General features: G+C 45.1%; 1 protein-coding gene across 1 annotated transcript in view; it reads left to right on the top strand.

The window, feature by feature from the left end:
* Positions 1 to 12,841, top strand: part of jag1b (jagged canonical Notch ligand 1b) — a 59,595-nt gene that overhangs the window by 29,726 nt on the left and 17,028 nt on the right. The window contains exons 6-15 of the mRNA XM_060831840.1: positions 263 to 393; positions 971 to 1,090; positions 2,895 to 3,008; positions 3,469 to 3,582; positions 6,185 to 6,298; positions 6,979 to 7,025; positions 8,455 to 8,628; positions 10,628 to 10,778; positions 11,549 to 11,713; positions 12,392 to 12,505. Of these exons, the coding sequence (XP_060687823.1) occupies positions 263 to 393; positions 971 to 1,090; positions 2,895 to 3,008; positions 3,469 to 3,582; positions 6,185 to 6,298; positions 6,979 to 7,025; positions 8,455 to 8,628; positions 10,628 to 10,778; positions 11,549 to 11,713; positions 12,392 to 12,505 (1,244 nt within the window). The remainder of the gene's footprint in view (positions 1 to 262; positions 394 to 970; positions 1,091 to 2,894; positions 3,009 to 3,468; positions 3,583 to 6,184; positions 6,299 to 6,978; positions 7,026 to 8,454; positions 8,629 to 10,627; positions 10,779 to 11,548; positions 11,714 to 12,391; positions 12,506 to 12,841) is intronic.

The raw sequence follows: 12,841 nt of genomic DNA, 5'->3' as shown, positions 1-12,841 counted from the left end.
TGCATGCACACCCTCTGACTGAAAATAAAGTGATTGTACTTCGTCAAACCATGGAGTAGTCACACTTTTTTGTATGAAAATTGGCCTCGGAGCTTGGAAATTCTGCATTAATACTTATTTAATAACAAGTGACATCAATAAACAAAGCATGCGGGAGGGGAGCAAACTTTGTTTTTGGAAACTGTTCTGCAAAAGAAAACATTGAGGGATTGTTGGGCTTTGTAACTTTTTAAAAATGTTTTTTTTTCTCTGTTGTTGACAGGTGCCAATATGGTTGGCAAGGCTTGTATTGTGATAAATGCATTCCTCACCCAGGATGTGTCCATGGAACATGCATTGGACCATGGCAGTGTCTCTGTGAAACTAACTGGGGTGGGCAGCTATGCAACAAAGGTAAGTTTAAGCTCCATAGATATATTACTGAGTTGCTAATGATCCAACTACAAATGGGAGAATTTGGATTTGGTGTGAAGTGTGTGACTATTAGATTTTACTGAAAACAAAAAAAAATGCTGGAGATCCCAGCAGGTCAGGCAGTGTCTGTGGATGGTGTCTGACCCACTGTGATCTCTCCAGCATTTTTTTGTTTTGTTTTCAGTATAGACTCCAGCATCTGTAGTAACTTGCTCCAACTATTAAATTGCAGACGAGTAAAGTTTGCTTTTATACCCCGAAGATCTTTCCCTGGGGTGCAGGATCTTGATTTCCAAAACGTAGAGGAACATTGGATTAAAGAACAGGCCATTGTTAAACAAAATCCTCCGTTGGCAGAGGAGTTAGCAACGAAGGATTAAAGGTTAATGATTGGAGTACCGACTAATCTGCACCCCCCCAAATCAATCTGTCCTCTTTGGTTGCTATCTGATCTGTTTCTTTCGAAGCTTTTTTTCTCTCTGAATGCCTGCTTGTTTTGTTTTGTAAATGTAAGCTGGTAGGTTTCTAGTGAAACTGTGTCCCTGGTGCATTTCAGATTTAAATTACTGTGGAACACACCAGCCTTGTCTGAATGATGGAACGTGCAGCAACACCGGTCCTGACAAATACCATTGTACCTGCTCTGATGGTTATTCAGGACAAAACTGTGAAATAGGTGAGTGCAGAGGTGAACTTGCTGCATGCAAGCAGACCTTTCGGCCCGTCCAGCCCATGCTAGTATCCCTTGTGAGCTCTTCAAGCCCAGTCCACTGGTCTTTTTATTCTTTGTCCACCCCTTCAAATGTTGATTTTGCGTTCCCTCGTGTATCTGCACGCTACCCATTTCAACGGTACATTAAATGATAGTATCGCGCTTTCCGTCTTGCTCTTTTGTAATAGTTAGCACCCTTCTGTGAGAGTCAGGATGGCTGGATCATCCTACAGGAGTGTAGACATCAGAGGTTCACTCGATTTCTACAGCTCAGCTAGAGGCCACTCAGTCCACCGTACCTCCAGCAGATAAGCTTCATTACACGATGCCAGTCTCCTGCTTTGTTCCCGTTCCCTGGCGCAAAATTTCTATCCAAATAATCGAACGCCCTCTTGAATGTCCCGGATAGTCCAGAAAAGCCTCTGAAAGACATTTACAGTTAGGTAGCATCTTTTGCAACCGCTGAACATCTTGGAAGTCACAGATGTACAGCACGGAAACAGACCCTTCAGTCCAACTTGCCCATTCCGACCAGATATCCTGAATTAATCCCATCTCATTTGGCTCATAACCTTTTTAAACCCTTCCGATTCACATACCCATCCAGATGCCTTTTTAAATGCTGTAACTGTACCAGCCTCCACCACTTCCTCTGGCAGCTCATTCCATACAAGCACCACCCTCTGCAGGAAAAGATTTAAAGGGCAGATCCCTTTAAATCTGTCCTCCTGTCACCTTAAACCTATGCCCTCAAGTTTTGGACTCCCCTTCACTGGGGGAAAAAGACTAGATGGGCTGAATGGCCTGCTTTCCACCCTGCAGGGATTCTATCCGTCATTGAACTAGACCAGAAATTCATACGTGACATTATTCAGTTGTGTGGGAGCCTATGTTCCTTGGCTGAAGCTGCATATTAGTCAGTTCGCCACTCAGTCATCTCTTGAAGTGTAAATTGTAGTGCTAGTCTTGAAACTTGGCATTCTGTCATTTGTCCTGATGGGCGCAAAGTGAAAAGCATGTTTCCCTCCTGACAACGTTCAACTTTTTTGACTTACTGACCATTTGTGGAAAAAACTAGACAAAATAATGCAATTGCTCAGAAAAATTCACCCCCCCACCCCCAAGCCCCGTTTAGATTCATTTGATTGTCATACATAACCCTGCCTTTCCATAATAAATGTTTTCTTAAGATATCGCATTTAGTGTAGAAAATACATCTCTCTTCCTAACAAGAAAATTGCCACATGACCTATAGCAAAAGGAATTTGTTCTGGTTAGCTATCTATCTGCCCCTCTTTACAGTATATTGTTTTTGTTACTGGCCCATTACCAATTTATTGTAGGTCTGCAAATACTTGCAGGGATGAAATCTTTTGGCCCTCCTTGCGGTATTTGGTTTGTAAGGAAGTTCCAGTCCAAAGATTGACCGGTTTGATCAAGGCACTAGCAGAGCTTGTTACTTTGTTTTTAACTGTCTATTAAAACATGTTCTGTTGCTCGACTTCTCAAGCAAGTAGTTAAAACTGCATTCCCGCAGTTTGCTGTGGGTCAAGGTAGTAGTAGTCACAGTGCATTGATCAGGTCAGCTTGGATGCAAAACTGTGTTTTTCTTGCCTCTGAAATCAAGGACAGCTAATGGGAACAGATTTGGGGAATTCTAAAGACTTGACCGCCGTTGAGAAAGGAGGAGGAGAGTTTAGGGAGTAAGTGATCAGAATGGGTTGGGATTGCAAGGATTTGCTTATGGGTGTTGTCTTTTGCTCTCCAGCTGAACATGCCTGTATCTCTGACCCCTGTCATCATGGGGGAAGCTGTTCTGAAACCGCCGTGGGGTTTGAATGCCTCTGTGCTCCTGGTTGGACAGGCCCGACTTGTAACATCGGTGAGTATCTCGATTCTCTTGTGTGGAAGGTGAGGTGGGACCGCATGCAGGGGATGGCAACAGACTGTGGCAGGCCGTTGCTCCAACAGTGTGTGTTAATGGCCGTTGTCTTTTCCCTTTGGATGGGGAGTTTCAAGACTAGGGGATAAGCTGAGAGGAGACTGACAGAAAAAGGCCATGGGGGGACGCAAATGTTTTTGAGGTTGGAAGACATTTGGATAAATACATGAATAGGAAAGGTTTGGAGGGAGCTGGACCAGGAGCAGGCAGGTGGGACTAGTTTAGTTTAGGATTATGGTCAGCATGGACTGGAAGGATCTGTTTCTGTGCTGTATGACTCTATATACTAGCATCACAGACCAGTGTTGGGAAGGTAATCAGACTGGGCACGTTCAATGTCAGTACAGTTTCTAGAGATGCTTTCTGAGGTTCACTCAATTCTTTTTGCCATTTTGAACAGATATCAATGACTGTGCTCCGAACCCTTGTGCCCATGGTGGCACATGCCAGGATTTGGTCGATGGCTTCAAATGTGTTTGCCCACAACAATGGACTGGCAAAACGTGCCAGCTAGGTAATTCTATCTGACATAGTTGTGGGGTTTTTCAGGTGGTGAGCTGGCAGTAAAACACCATCAGCCAGTGCAGTTTCTCCCCTTTTAACGTCCCTTTCAAAGTCCTGCTCATGAGCATTGTCAGCACATCGTGCTCCTAACAAAAGGCATGGGGGTGGAGCAGGATTGGGGGCAGCATGGTGGCTCAGCAGTTAGTGCTGCTGTCTCAGCGCCAGGGACCCAGGTTTGATCCCACCCTCTGTGCAGACTCCACACGGGCACCCTGTGTCTGTCTGGGTTTCCTCCCACAGTCCAGAGATGCGCAGATTAGGTGGGTTTGCCGTGGGAAATGCAGGATTACAGGGATAGGGTAGGTGGTTTGGGTCTGCTTGGGATGCTCTTCGGGCTAGTGTGGCCTCGATGGGCTGAATGGCTGTAGGGATGTGTGGACTGCACATATGGCAGGCATAGAGCAAAGTTTGCTCTTGGAGAAAGACACCATACCTTTGTCAATCTTTTCAGCCCCCCCACCCCGGAGCCGAGCTGCCTTGCAGACTGATTTTTCGACGTGGAGATGATCTCTCGAAGCATTCTTTCTGCAGCCCGATAATCTGCCTGACTACAGCAGGGAGCAACCAGCCTCTCATTGGACATTGGAAATGCTTGATTAACTCTTTTATTTCTCTGTTTAATCCTGCTTTTCTTGCTGTTAGTGGCAGCTAGGCGTGTATCGGTGACTACACTGCATCTTGCCTTTTTAGACAAAGTGAATTTCTTAGATTAAATTACTTAGTGTGGAAACAGGCCCTTCGGCCCAACAAGTCCTTACCGACCCTCCGAAGAGCAACCTACCCAGACCCATTCCCCTATATTTACCCCTTCACCTAACACTACGGGCAATTTAGCGTGGCCAGTTCATCTGACCTGCACATCTTTGGACTGTGGGAGGAAACAGGAGCACCCGGAGGAAACCCACGCAGACACGGGGAGAATGTGTGGAGTTTGCACAGTCAGTTGCCTGAGGTGGGAATTGAACCTCGGTCTCTGGCACTGAGGCAGCAGTGCTAACCACTGTGCCACCATGTCACCCTCTACCACCGTGTCGCCCACAGTGTCTTCCTCTTGGTCTTCCTTCAGGATCTGATTGCAAGTTCCTGTCGCAGTGGCCATCGGCTTTCAGAGAGCCGAAGCAGAGTCTTCGTTCGGTTTAGAGTTGCCTTCCGTCCTTTCTGAATGTCTGAGGACTTGACTGATAGCGTGACAACAAACGTGGAATGAAGGAGCCAGACGTTGGCCATTTGGCCCTACCCCCAAACCTAGTCTGTCTTTTAGCAAATCATGACTGATCGGACTGTAACAAATTCCACGCTCCCACCAACCCACCCACTCCCGGTTTTAACCTTTTACTTAGCAAGACACTTTCCACAAAAGGCTGGAAAAGCTCAGATCTGGCAGTATCTGTGGAGGGAAATCAGAGTTAACACTCTTCTGGGGAAGGGTCACTCGACCTGAAATGTTAACTCTGATTTCTCTCCACAGATGCTGCCAGACCTGCTGAGCTTTTCCAGCAATTTCAGGGGTATTTATTTGATTTCCAGCATCTGCAGTTATTACTTTTTTTTAAGAATGTTTCCACCTCTGTCTTAAAATTCCATGACTTCCGCTGCTTTTTTGGGAAGGATGTTCCTAAAGAACACTGCAGCAATAAATGTTTTTGCCTCCCTTTTGTTTAAGATGGACGACCCTTTAATCCTCAATATTCCCAGATAAGGAAGTACCCATCTGTCCAATCCAGAATCTGCTGCTTATCTGAACTCCAACAGATACAAGCCTGACCTGAGCTGCCTTTACTCCCAAGACCTCTTGGCTTGAATTGAGGATCCTAAACTTTCACCCTGTGATCACTGACCATGAAACCCATCAGAGCTGAGATATAACATCCTCAGACACTCGCTCTTTAGCTGAAGACCATTATTTAAACTCCACACAGGATGAGTGTGTCACTGACTAGGCCAGCACCTATCGCCCATGTCTAATTGCCCAGCGTTCCTGATAAAGGGCTTGTGCCTGAAATGACGATTCTCCCCTTTGGATGCTGCCTGACTTGTGCTTTTCCAGCACCCCACACTCGACTTGAATTGCCCAGAGGGCAGTTCAGAGTCAGCTATGTTGCTATGGGTCTGGAGTCACATATAGGTCAGACAGAATCTGATCAGCAAGTTTTCTTCCCTAAAAGAAAGTGATCCAGATGTTTTTATGATATTTGACTATAGTTGACTTCAGGCCAGCTTTTCATTCCAGATTTTTTTATTTGTTTGGAGTTCTGTTTGCACCTGTCAGGATGAAGTTTGATTCAGAGCTCCTTGTATTTTAACCCAGGATTATTAGACAAGTGGCATTAACTACACTCAGTGAAAGTGGGTACTGCAAATGCTGGAGATTAGAGCCAAGAGTGTGGGGCTGGAAAAGCACAGCTGGTCAGGCAGCATCCAAGGAGCAGGAGAATCGGAAGTTTCGGTTAACCATGCTGCCTCCCCATAAATAGGCTTTTGCCCGTCAGGAACAATTATATCCCCGCAATGACGTCTCTTGCTTTTAAAACAAAAACCATTCTCTCTCCCAGATGCCAATGAGTGTGAGGGAAAGCCTTGTGTCAATGCCAACTCCTGTCGCAACCTGATTGGTGACTACTACTGTGATTGCATGCCTGGATGGAGTGGGAAAAACTGTGATTTGGGTATGTAATTGTGTGGGGATTGGACATTTGATGCTGGTAAAACTTAGAGCTACTTTCAGAATGAATGGTACAGAGTGCCATCTGTGGGCAGGCTCCTAAGAAAGGAGTTGAAGTACCAGAATGGATTTTTTAATTTAAAAAAATAAAATAATTTACGCGATGTGGGCATCTCTGGCTAGGCCAGCTTTTTTTTAAATTGCCCGTTCCTAATTGCCCAGAAGGCAGCTATGAGCCAATCACATTGCTCTAGGTCTAGAGTCTCATGTAGGCCAGACCAGGTAAAGATGGCAGTTACCTTCCCTGAAGGACATTAGTGAACCAGAGGTTTTTTTTTGTGACAACTGGTGACAGATTCAGGATCACATTAGACTCCAGATTTTTAAAAATTGAACTCCGGTTCCCATCTGCCGTGGTGGGATTTGAACCCAGGTCCTCAGAACATTACCTGCCTCTAGATTAACAATGCCACTAGGCTGTGGCTTGCTTGATCCATTTTATCTGTCATTGAACCGTAATGCAGCCACTTGCTGATGACTCAAGCCACCTAAAAGTGAAATCTTTAACTATTTCTCGAAAGGCCGGCTTCAGTTGGATCGAATGCTGTCGGACGATCTGAATGTGCACGCATTATCGCGCTGTAAATGCAGAGACGCTTTTAACTCTTTCTGTTTTGTTTACAGATGTTAATGATTGCCACGGGCAGTGTCAAAACGGGGGAAGCTGCAAGGTACGCCTTTGCTCTTTTTGCAAAAATTATTTTTAAAACAGATTTATTCTCTGAGCAATTGGTGGAGGCTGAAAGGATGTGTCCCCTTGTGGGAGTTTAGAACAAGGGCAGTATTTTAAAAATTAAGAACTAGGAGCAGGAGTAGGCCGTCTGGCCCGTTGAGCCTGCTCTGCCATTCAATAAAATCATGGGCTGATCTTTTCATGGTCGCAGCTCTACTTACCTGCACTCTCACCATAACCCTTAATCCCGTTACTGTTCAAAAATCTAGCTTTGCCTTAAAAATATTCAACAAGATAGCTTTGACTGCTGGCTGTGCCCTCCAGTTATAGTGGGGGACTCGCCGCCAAGTCTCCCAGGAGAAATCTTTGTGCAATTCTGCATGGCAGGGAAACTGAGACTAGACCATAATTGGATCTGCTGTGATCATATTAAATTGTGGCATGCTTGTGTTGCTGTTAATGTCCAACATCTTAAATAGGTGCCACAGTGGTTAGCACTGCTGCCTCACAGCGCCAGAGACCCAGGTTCAATTCCCGCCTCAGGCAACTGTCTGTGTGGAGTTTGCACATTCTCCCTGTGTCTGCGTGGGTTTCCACTGGGTGCTCCGGTTTCCTCCCACAGTCCAAAGATGTGCAGGTCAGGTGAATTGGCCATGCTAAATTGCCCGTAGTGTTAGGTGAGGGGGTAAATGTAGGGGAATGGATCTGGGTGGGTTGCTCTTCGGTGGGTCGGTGTGGACTTGTTGGGCCGAAGGGCCTGTTTCCACACTAAGTAATCTTAAAAAAAAATGTAAGTTGAATTTATTTTAAAAAAGCCCCTTTTGGATTAAGTTTTGTGCAATCCACGTGTAATTGCAGCCTGAAGAACTGTGATTGAAATCTAATTCCATTCAATAGAGAAATGTTTTGCACCACCCTCGTGTCTTATCAGCCAATCAAATGCAACTGATGTAACCTGGCTTGTTTTTCCGCTGGGCGAGTTGCTCAGGGACAATGAGTATCTAACACAGACCAAGTACAGTGTGAATAACCTCAAGAGCAAAGGATTACAGTCTGTAGATATTTAGACAATTTAGTACTGAGACGAAACATTTTCTTGTGGTGAACCTTTTGAAACTCTCAAGGCCAAGTCACTGAATATATTTGAGAAGGCAATAGATTTTGAGACACTAAAGGTGTTGAGGAGCATGGGTAAGAGCAAGAGTATAGCACTGAGGTACACGTTCAGCCGCGATTGTATTGAATAGTGGGGCAGACTTGATGTGCTGAATGGATTATATCTACTCCAGTTTAGCGTTCAATTCATTTCCACTCCCTCATAAAAGCAGAGCAGACTCGATGGGCTGAATGGCCTGATTTCTGCTCTGTCACATGGACCGAGGTACAGACGTTTGTTATGCCCCTGACTTGATTCTCTTGCTTTTCAGGATTTAGTTAATGGTTACCGCTGTAGCTGCCTGCCTGGTTTTGCTGGTGATGACTGTGAGAAGGACATCAATGAATGTGAAAGTAGCCCATGTCTCAATGGGGGTCACTGCCAGGATGAGGTCAATGGATTCCAATGTCTGTGCCCTGCTGGGTTCTCGGGAAACCTGTGTCAGGTAAGGTTCAGGTGTGAGTGAGTAACTGGGCTACCCCGTACCATCTGTTTCACCTTGCCATGTTACCTTCAGACCTCCTGTAGGTTTGGCCAGTGGTTTTGAATGGTAATTTGGAAGCAATGTCCTTTTTAAATTTCTTTCCTGTCACAAACAAAGTAACCTTTGAGAGTGTTGCTTGACAAGGTGGGGTTTGCAGTAGTCATTGTCATATTCATATAGCACGGAAACAGACCCTTCGTTCCAACCAGTCCATGCTGACCATAATCCCAAACTAAACTAGTCCCACCTGCCTACTCCTGGCCCATATCCCTCCAAACTTTTCTTATCCATGTACTTATCCAAATGTCTTAACTCCAATCACAAGGCGGACTGATAACTGTCCTCTGAAATGTCCAAACAAGTTGCTCAGATTAGACTCCCTACAGTGTGGAAACAGGCCAATCGGTCCATCAAGTCCTCACTGACCCTCAGAGTATGCCATTTATACCCATTTCCCTCTGACTAATGCACCTGACACTATGGGCGATTTAGCATGGCCAATTCACCTGACCTACACATCTTTGGGTTGTGGGAGGAAACCCACGCAGACAAAGGGAGAATGTGCAAACTCCACACAGACAGTTGCCCGAGGGTGGAAACGAACCTGGTTCACTGGCGCTGTGAGGCAGCAGTGCTAACCACTGAGCCACTGTGCTGCCCATTTAAGGCATTTGGATAGGTCCATGAATAGGAAGGATACAGAGGGAATGACCCAAATGCTGGCAAATGGGACTGGATCAGTTTAGGATATCTGGTCGGCATGGTCAAATTGGATCAAAAGGTCTGCAAGTCTCAATGACTTGAAGGTGGCTCAGCCCTACCTTCTGAGAGGCTGTTTGTAGTGGGTAATACACTGGCCTTGCCAGTAAAACCTGGTATTTCCTATGGAGAACTGAACCGTGTGCTCCAAACATCTTCACCTGCTGTAAAGTGCTTCAGAACAACTGTTGTTCAGTCAATATGGCAAAGTTTAGCCCATCATGCTAATTCTTGAATAATCCAACAGTCCTATTTCCCTTTAGCTCCCTGTAGCCCCTGCAAGTTTATTTGCAGGTGCCCATTGGATTTACAGTAAATCCTCTGTATCTGCAAGATCACGAATTGCAAATTTGTCTATCCGCACCAAAAAATAGTAACAATGAATTTCAACATCTGTGGGCACAACCCTCTCATCAGATGTTAATCTATTTTCACTGAGCTCCACACTTGAATTTCATCAGGTGCTCTGGAAGAGGATGCAGAAAGAATTACTGGATGAACTCTGGCTCCAGTTTTATAGCAATACAAGTCTCTCTTTTTGAGACCAGTTTTGTTTGTTCTAATCTTAACCTGACTTTGTGCTGGTATTCCACCTGATTTGCATTGTACAAGTGTGAGGCATCCTGTGTTTTTTTCCGGGTGGGGTTGACCATGAAGAACAAACAGGGTAATCCTGTTGTGTCTCCAAATCTGGTGCATGTTTGCAGCAAAATAATTCACTTTCGTGGCGAGGATCTCTGGTTGTGTTTTCTTTTCTCTCTCTCTTCTACACCCCCCCCCCCCCCCCCCCAGTCCCAGGGTCATTAAGGTTAATTGCAGTTCCCAAGCTGCGTCTGATTCACCCTGCTCTGAGATTGCTCCAGACTGGGACTTTGTGGGTCTGTGACAGTCCGTTTTATTTTGTCGTTTCTAGCAGGAAAATCACAGGACTGACCTTTTTTAAACTACCGCCGCCTTGTTTTGGAAAGTTGGGATGTAGCTTTTGCTTCTGAGAAGCCATGTCAAGATCTAGAAGCTAGTGTACATGGGATAAGGGTTCAGTGGAAGGTGGGCTGAGATTAAATACACTCTAGCTGTGGATTTTAGGCCTATGGAGGTTTCAAGTGGTGTTTCTGCACTGTTGACTTCTATTTAATCACCCATCTATCCCTGTTAGGTTAGAACACAACTCCAAAATTGTTGTCCTTTTTATGTTTTACAGCTGGACATTGATTACTGTGAACCGAACCCATGTCAGAACAGAGCTCAATGCTTCAATCTGGCCAACGATTACTTCTGCAGCTGTCCCGACGATTATGAAGGGAAAAATTGTTCCCATTTGAAAGACCACTGCCGTACGACTCCCTGTGAAGGTACATTGCTACTTCAGGCAACTTTCTCTTATTCCGGGACGGCGGGGGGAGTGGTAATAAATCGACGAGAGTTGTCCCAGCTCTGAGACGGCATTGATACTCCTGACTTAGTGCTTGCCTTTTTCTGACTAAATTATTGGGTGCCCCTTCTGGCAGACATTCAGAGGTTATCATCTTAGATCTGGCCAAGTGAAACTCACATTTTTCGATGTTTGTCCAACATCTCTGGAATCTTGAGTCCCTCCATTGAGAGAGGGCATGATTTTCAGAGCAGACGCTGGATTAACCATTAACCACCTCTGTTTGTGTGTTCCATCTAATAATAGTTCCATGGTTTTTGCATTTTGTTCTATGTGGACGGAGTGTTAGGTCAGACCCACCACAGAGTATGATAGCAATTCTCTAGTTTTGTTCTTCTGTGTTTTAACACTTTGTTACAAGAAGATCTATGTAACTCAAGTGTTTGTACTTAAAAAGTAATTGCTGTCATATATGAGTGAGGCTGTGTGTTTTGGACGTATAGAAATCATTGTGGCTCCCCTCTCGGTTTACCCAGTAACAAAACACAAATCCCCATTTGATGGCCAGCTTCCAAAAGTTGGGGTCGCTCTCTATTTTTAAAAAATTCAAGAAATTCCACAGGGTATCCGATTATCGGTAGCTGTCCATGCATCTGGACATCCCACTGTGTGATGGTTTGCATACAGGATCATTGACATGGGTCTGAGAATTCCGTTTAAGAAAGTATTTTGCTTCCTGTTGTTTTTCAGTTATTGACAGCTGCACCGTTGGCATAGCGTCCAACAGTACGCCTGCAGGGATTCGCTACATCTCCTCGAATGTCTGTGGGCCTCATGGGAAATGCGAGAGTCAGGCAGGCGGAAAATTCACTTGTGACTGCAAGGAGGGGTTCACAGGCACTTACTGCCATGAAAGTAAGATTGATTGCCCCAGCTTTTCTCCCCCCAATCCTTCTCCTGCCTGCTTGCATCCCCTTTTTCCCTACCCTCTCTCCCTTTTGTTCTTGCGTACTATTTCCCTTCTCTTCCCACTACCCCTCACCCTTTTGATCTCATTCGGTGTCTCTCCCTCCCCTCATTAGCTCCAGTTCCTCCTGTAAGTGTTGAGCTGTGCAAGTCAGAGCTGATCTTAACGGTAGATGAGCAGAACCTCTGCAGTTTGAGCCTTGGACTGTGCTGTAGGTTAGACATATTTCCTTGACTAGCAAGGTTTTTATTTTCCCTTATGACCCTGTGGCATCTGTGAATAATCAGCCAGTTGTCCCTGATCTTGACACGGAATTCACTTGGGGCTAGACCACACTTACTGAGTGCAATTTTAAAACTTGCGATCAATTTTCTGTCTTTAGTTTGTTTGAAGCTAAAGTCTTTTGTTTCAATGAGATTGAAACGTTTGACGTATTTAATAACCTTTATCTGTACTCTATTTTCTTGGATGGGATTGCATTCCTAAATCAGGAACCTATTGCTGGTTTTGTGTTGACGGTCAGGATGTTAGTTTGAGAGTTTTATGCATCACTGAAGAATAGCAAGAGCTGAAACACAAATTTTACTTTTTGTTTTCTTCCTAAGCACCACCTTTTCTCATTGCAGATATTAATGACTGTGAGAGCAATCCTTGTAAAAATGGTGGGACCTGCATTGATGGAGTCAACATCTATCAGTGTATATGCCGTGAAGGATGGGAAGGTGTACTTTGCCAGATCAGTAAGTTATTCTAATCCTCCTGTTTTTGCAGCACCATCAAATCTTCAGAGTAAGATGTAGAATTTGTTTTCAGCAATTTGTTTAGATTAGATTTCCTACAGTGTGGAAACAGGCCCTTCAGCCCAACCAGTCCACGAAGACCCTCTGAGGAGTAACCCACCCAGACCCATTTCCCTCTGACTAATGCATCTAACGCTATGGGCAATTTAGCACTTCACCTGACCTGCACATCATTGTGACAGAAACCCACGCAAACACTGGGAGAATGTGCAAACTCCACACAGACAGTTGCCAGAGGCTGGAATCGAACCTGGGACCCTGGTGCTGTGAGACAGC

Source organism: Hemiscyllium ocellatum, chromosome 10 (genome assembly GCF_020745735.1).
Source record: "Hemiscyllium ocellatum isolate sHemOce1 chromosome 10, sHemOce1.pat.X.cur, whole genome shotgun sequence".
Taxonomy (NCBI): Eukaryota; Metazoa; Chordata; class Chondrichthyes; order Orectolobiformes; family Hemiscylliidae; genus Hemiscyllium; species Hemiscyllium ocellatum.
This window is presented reverse-complemented; position numbering and strand designations above follow the sequence as displayed.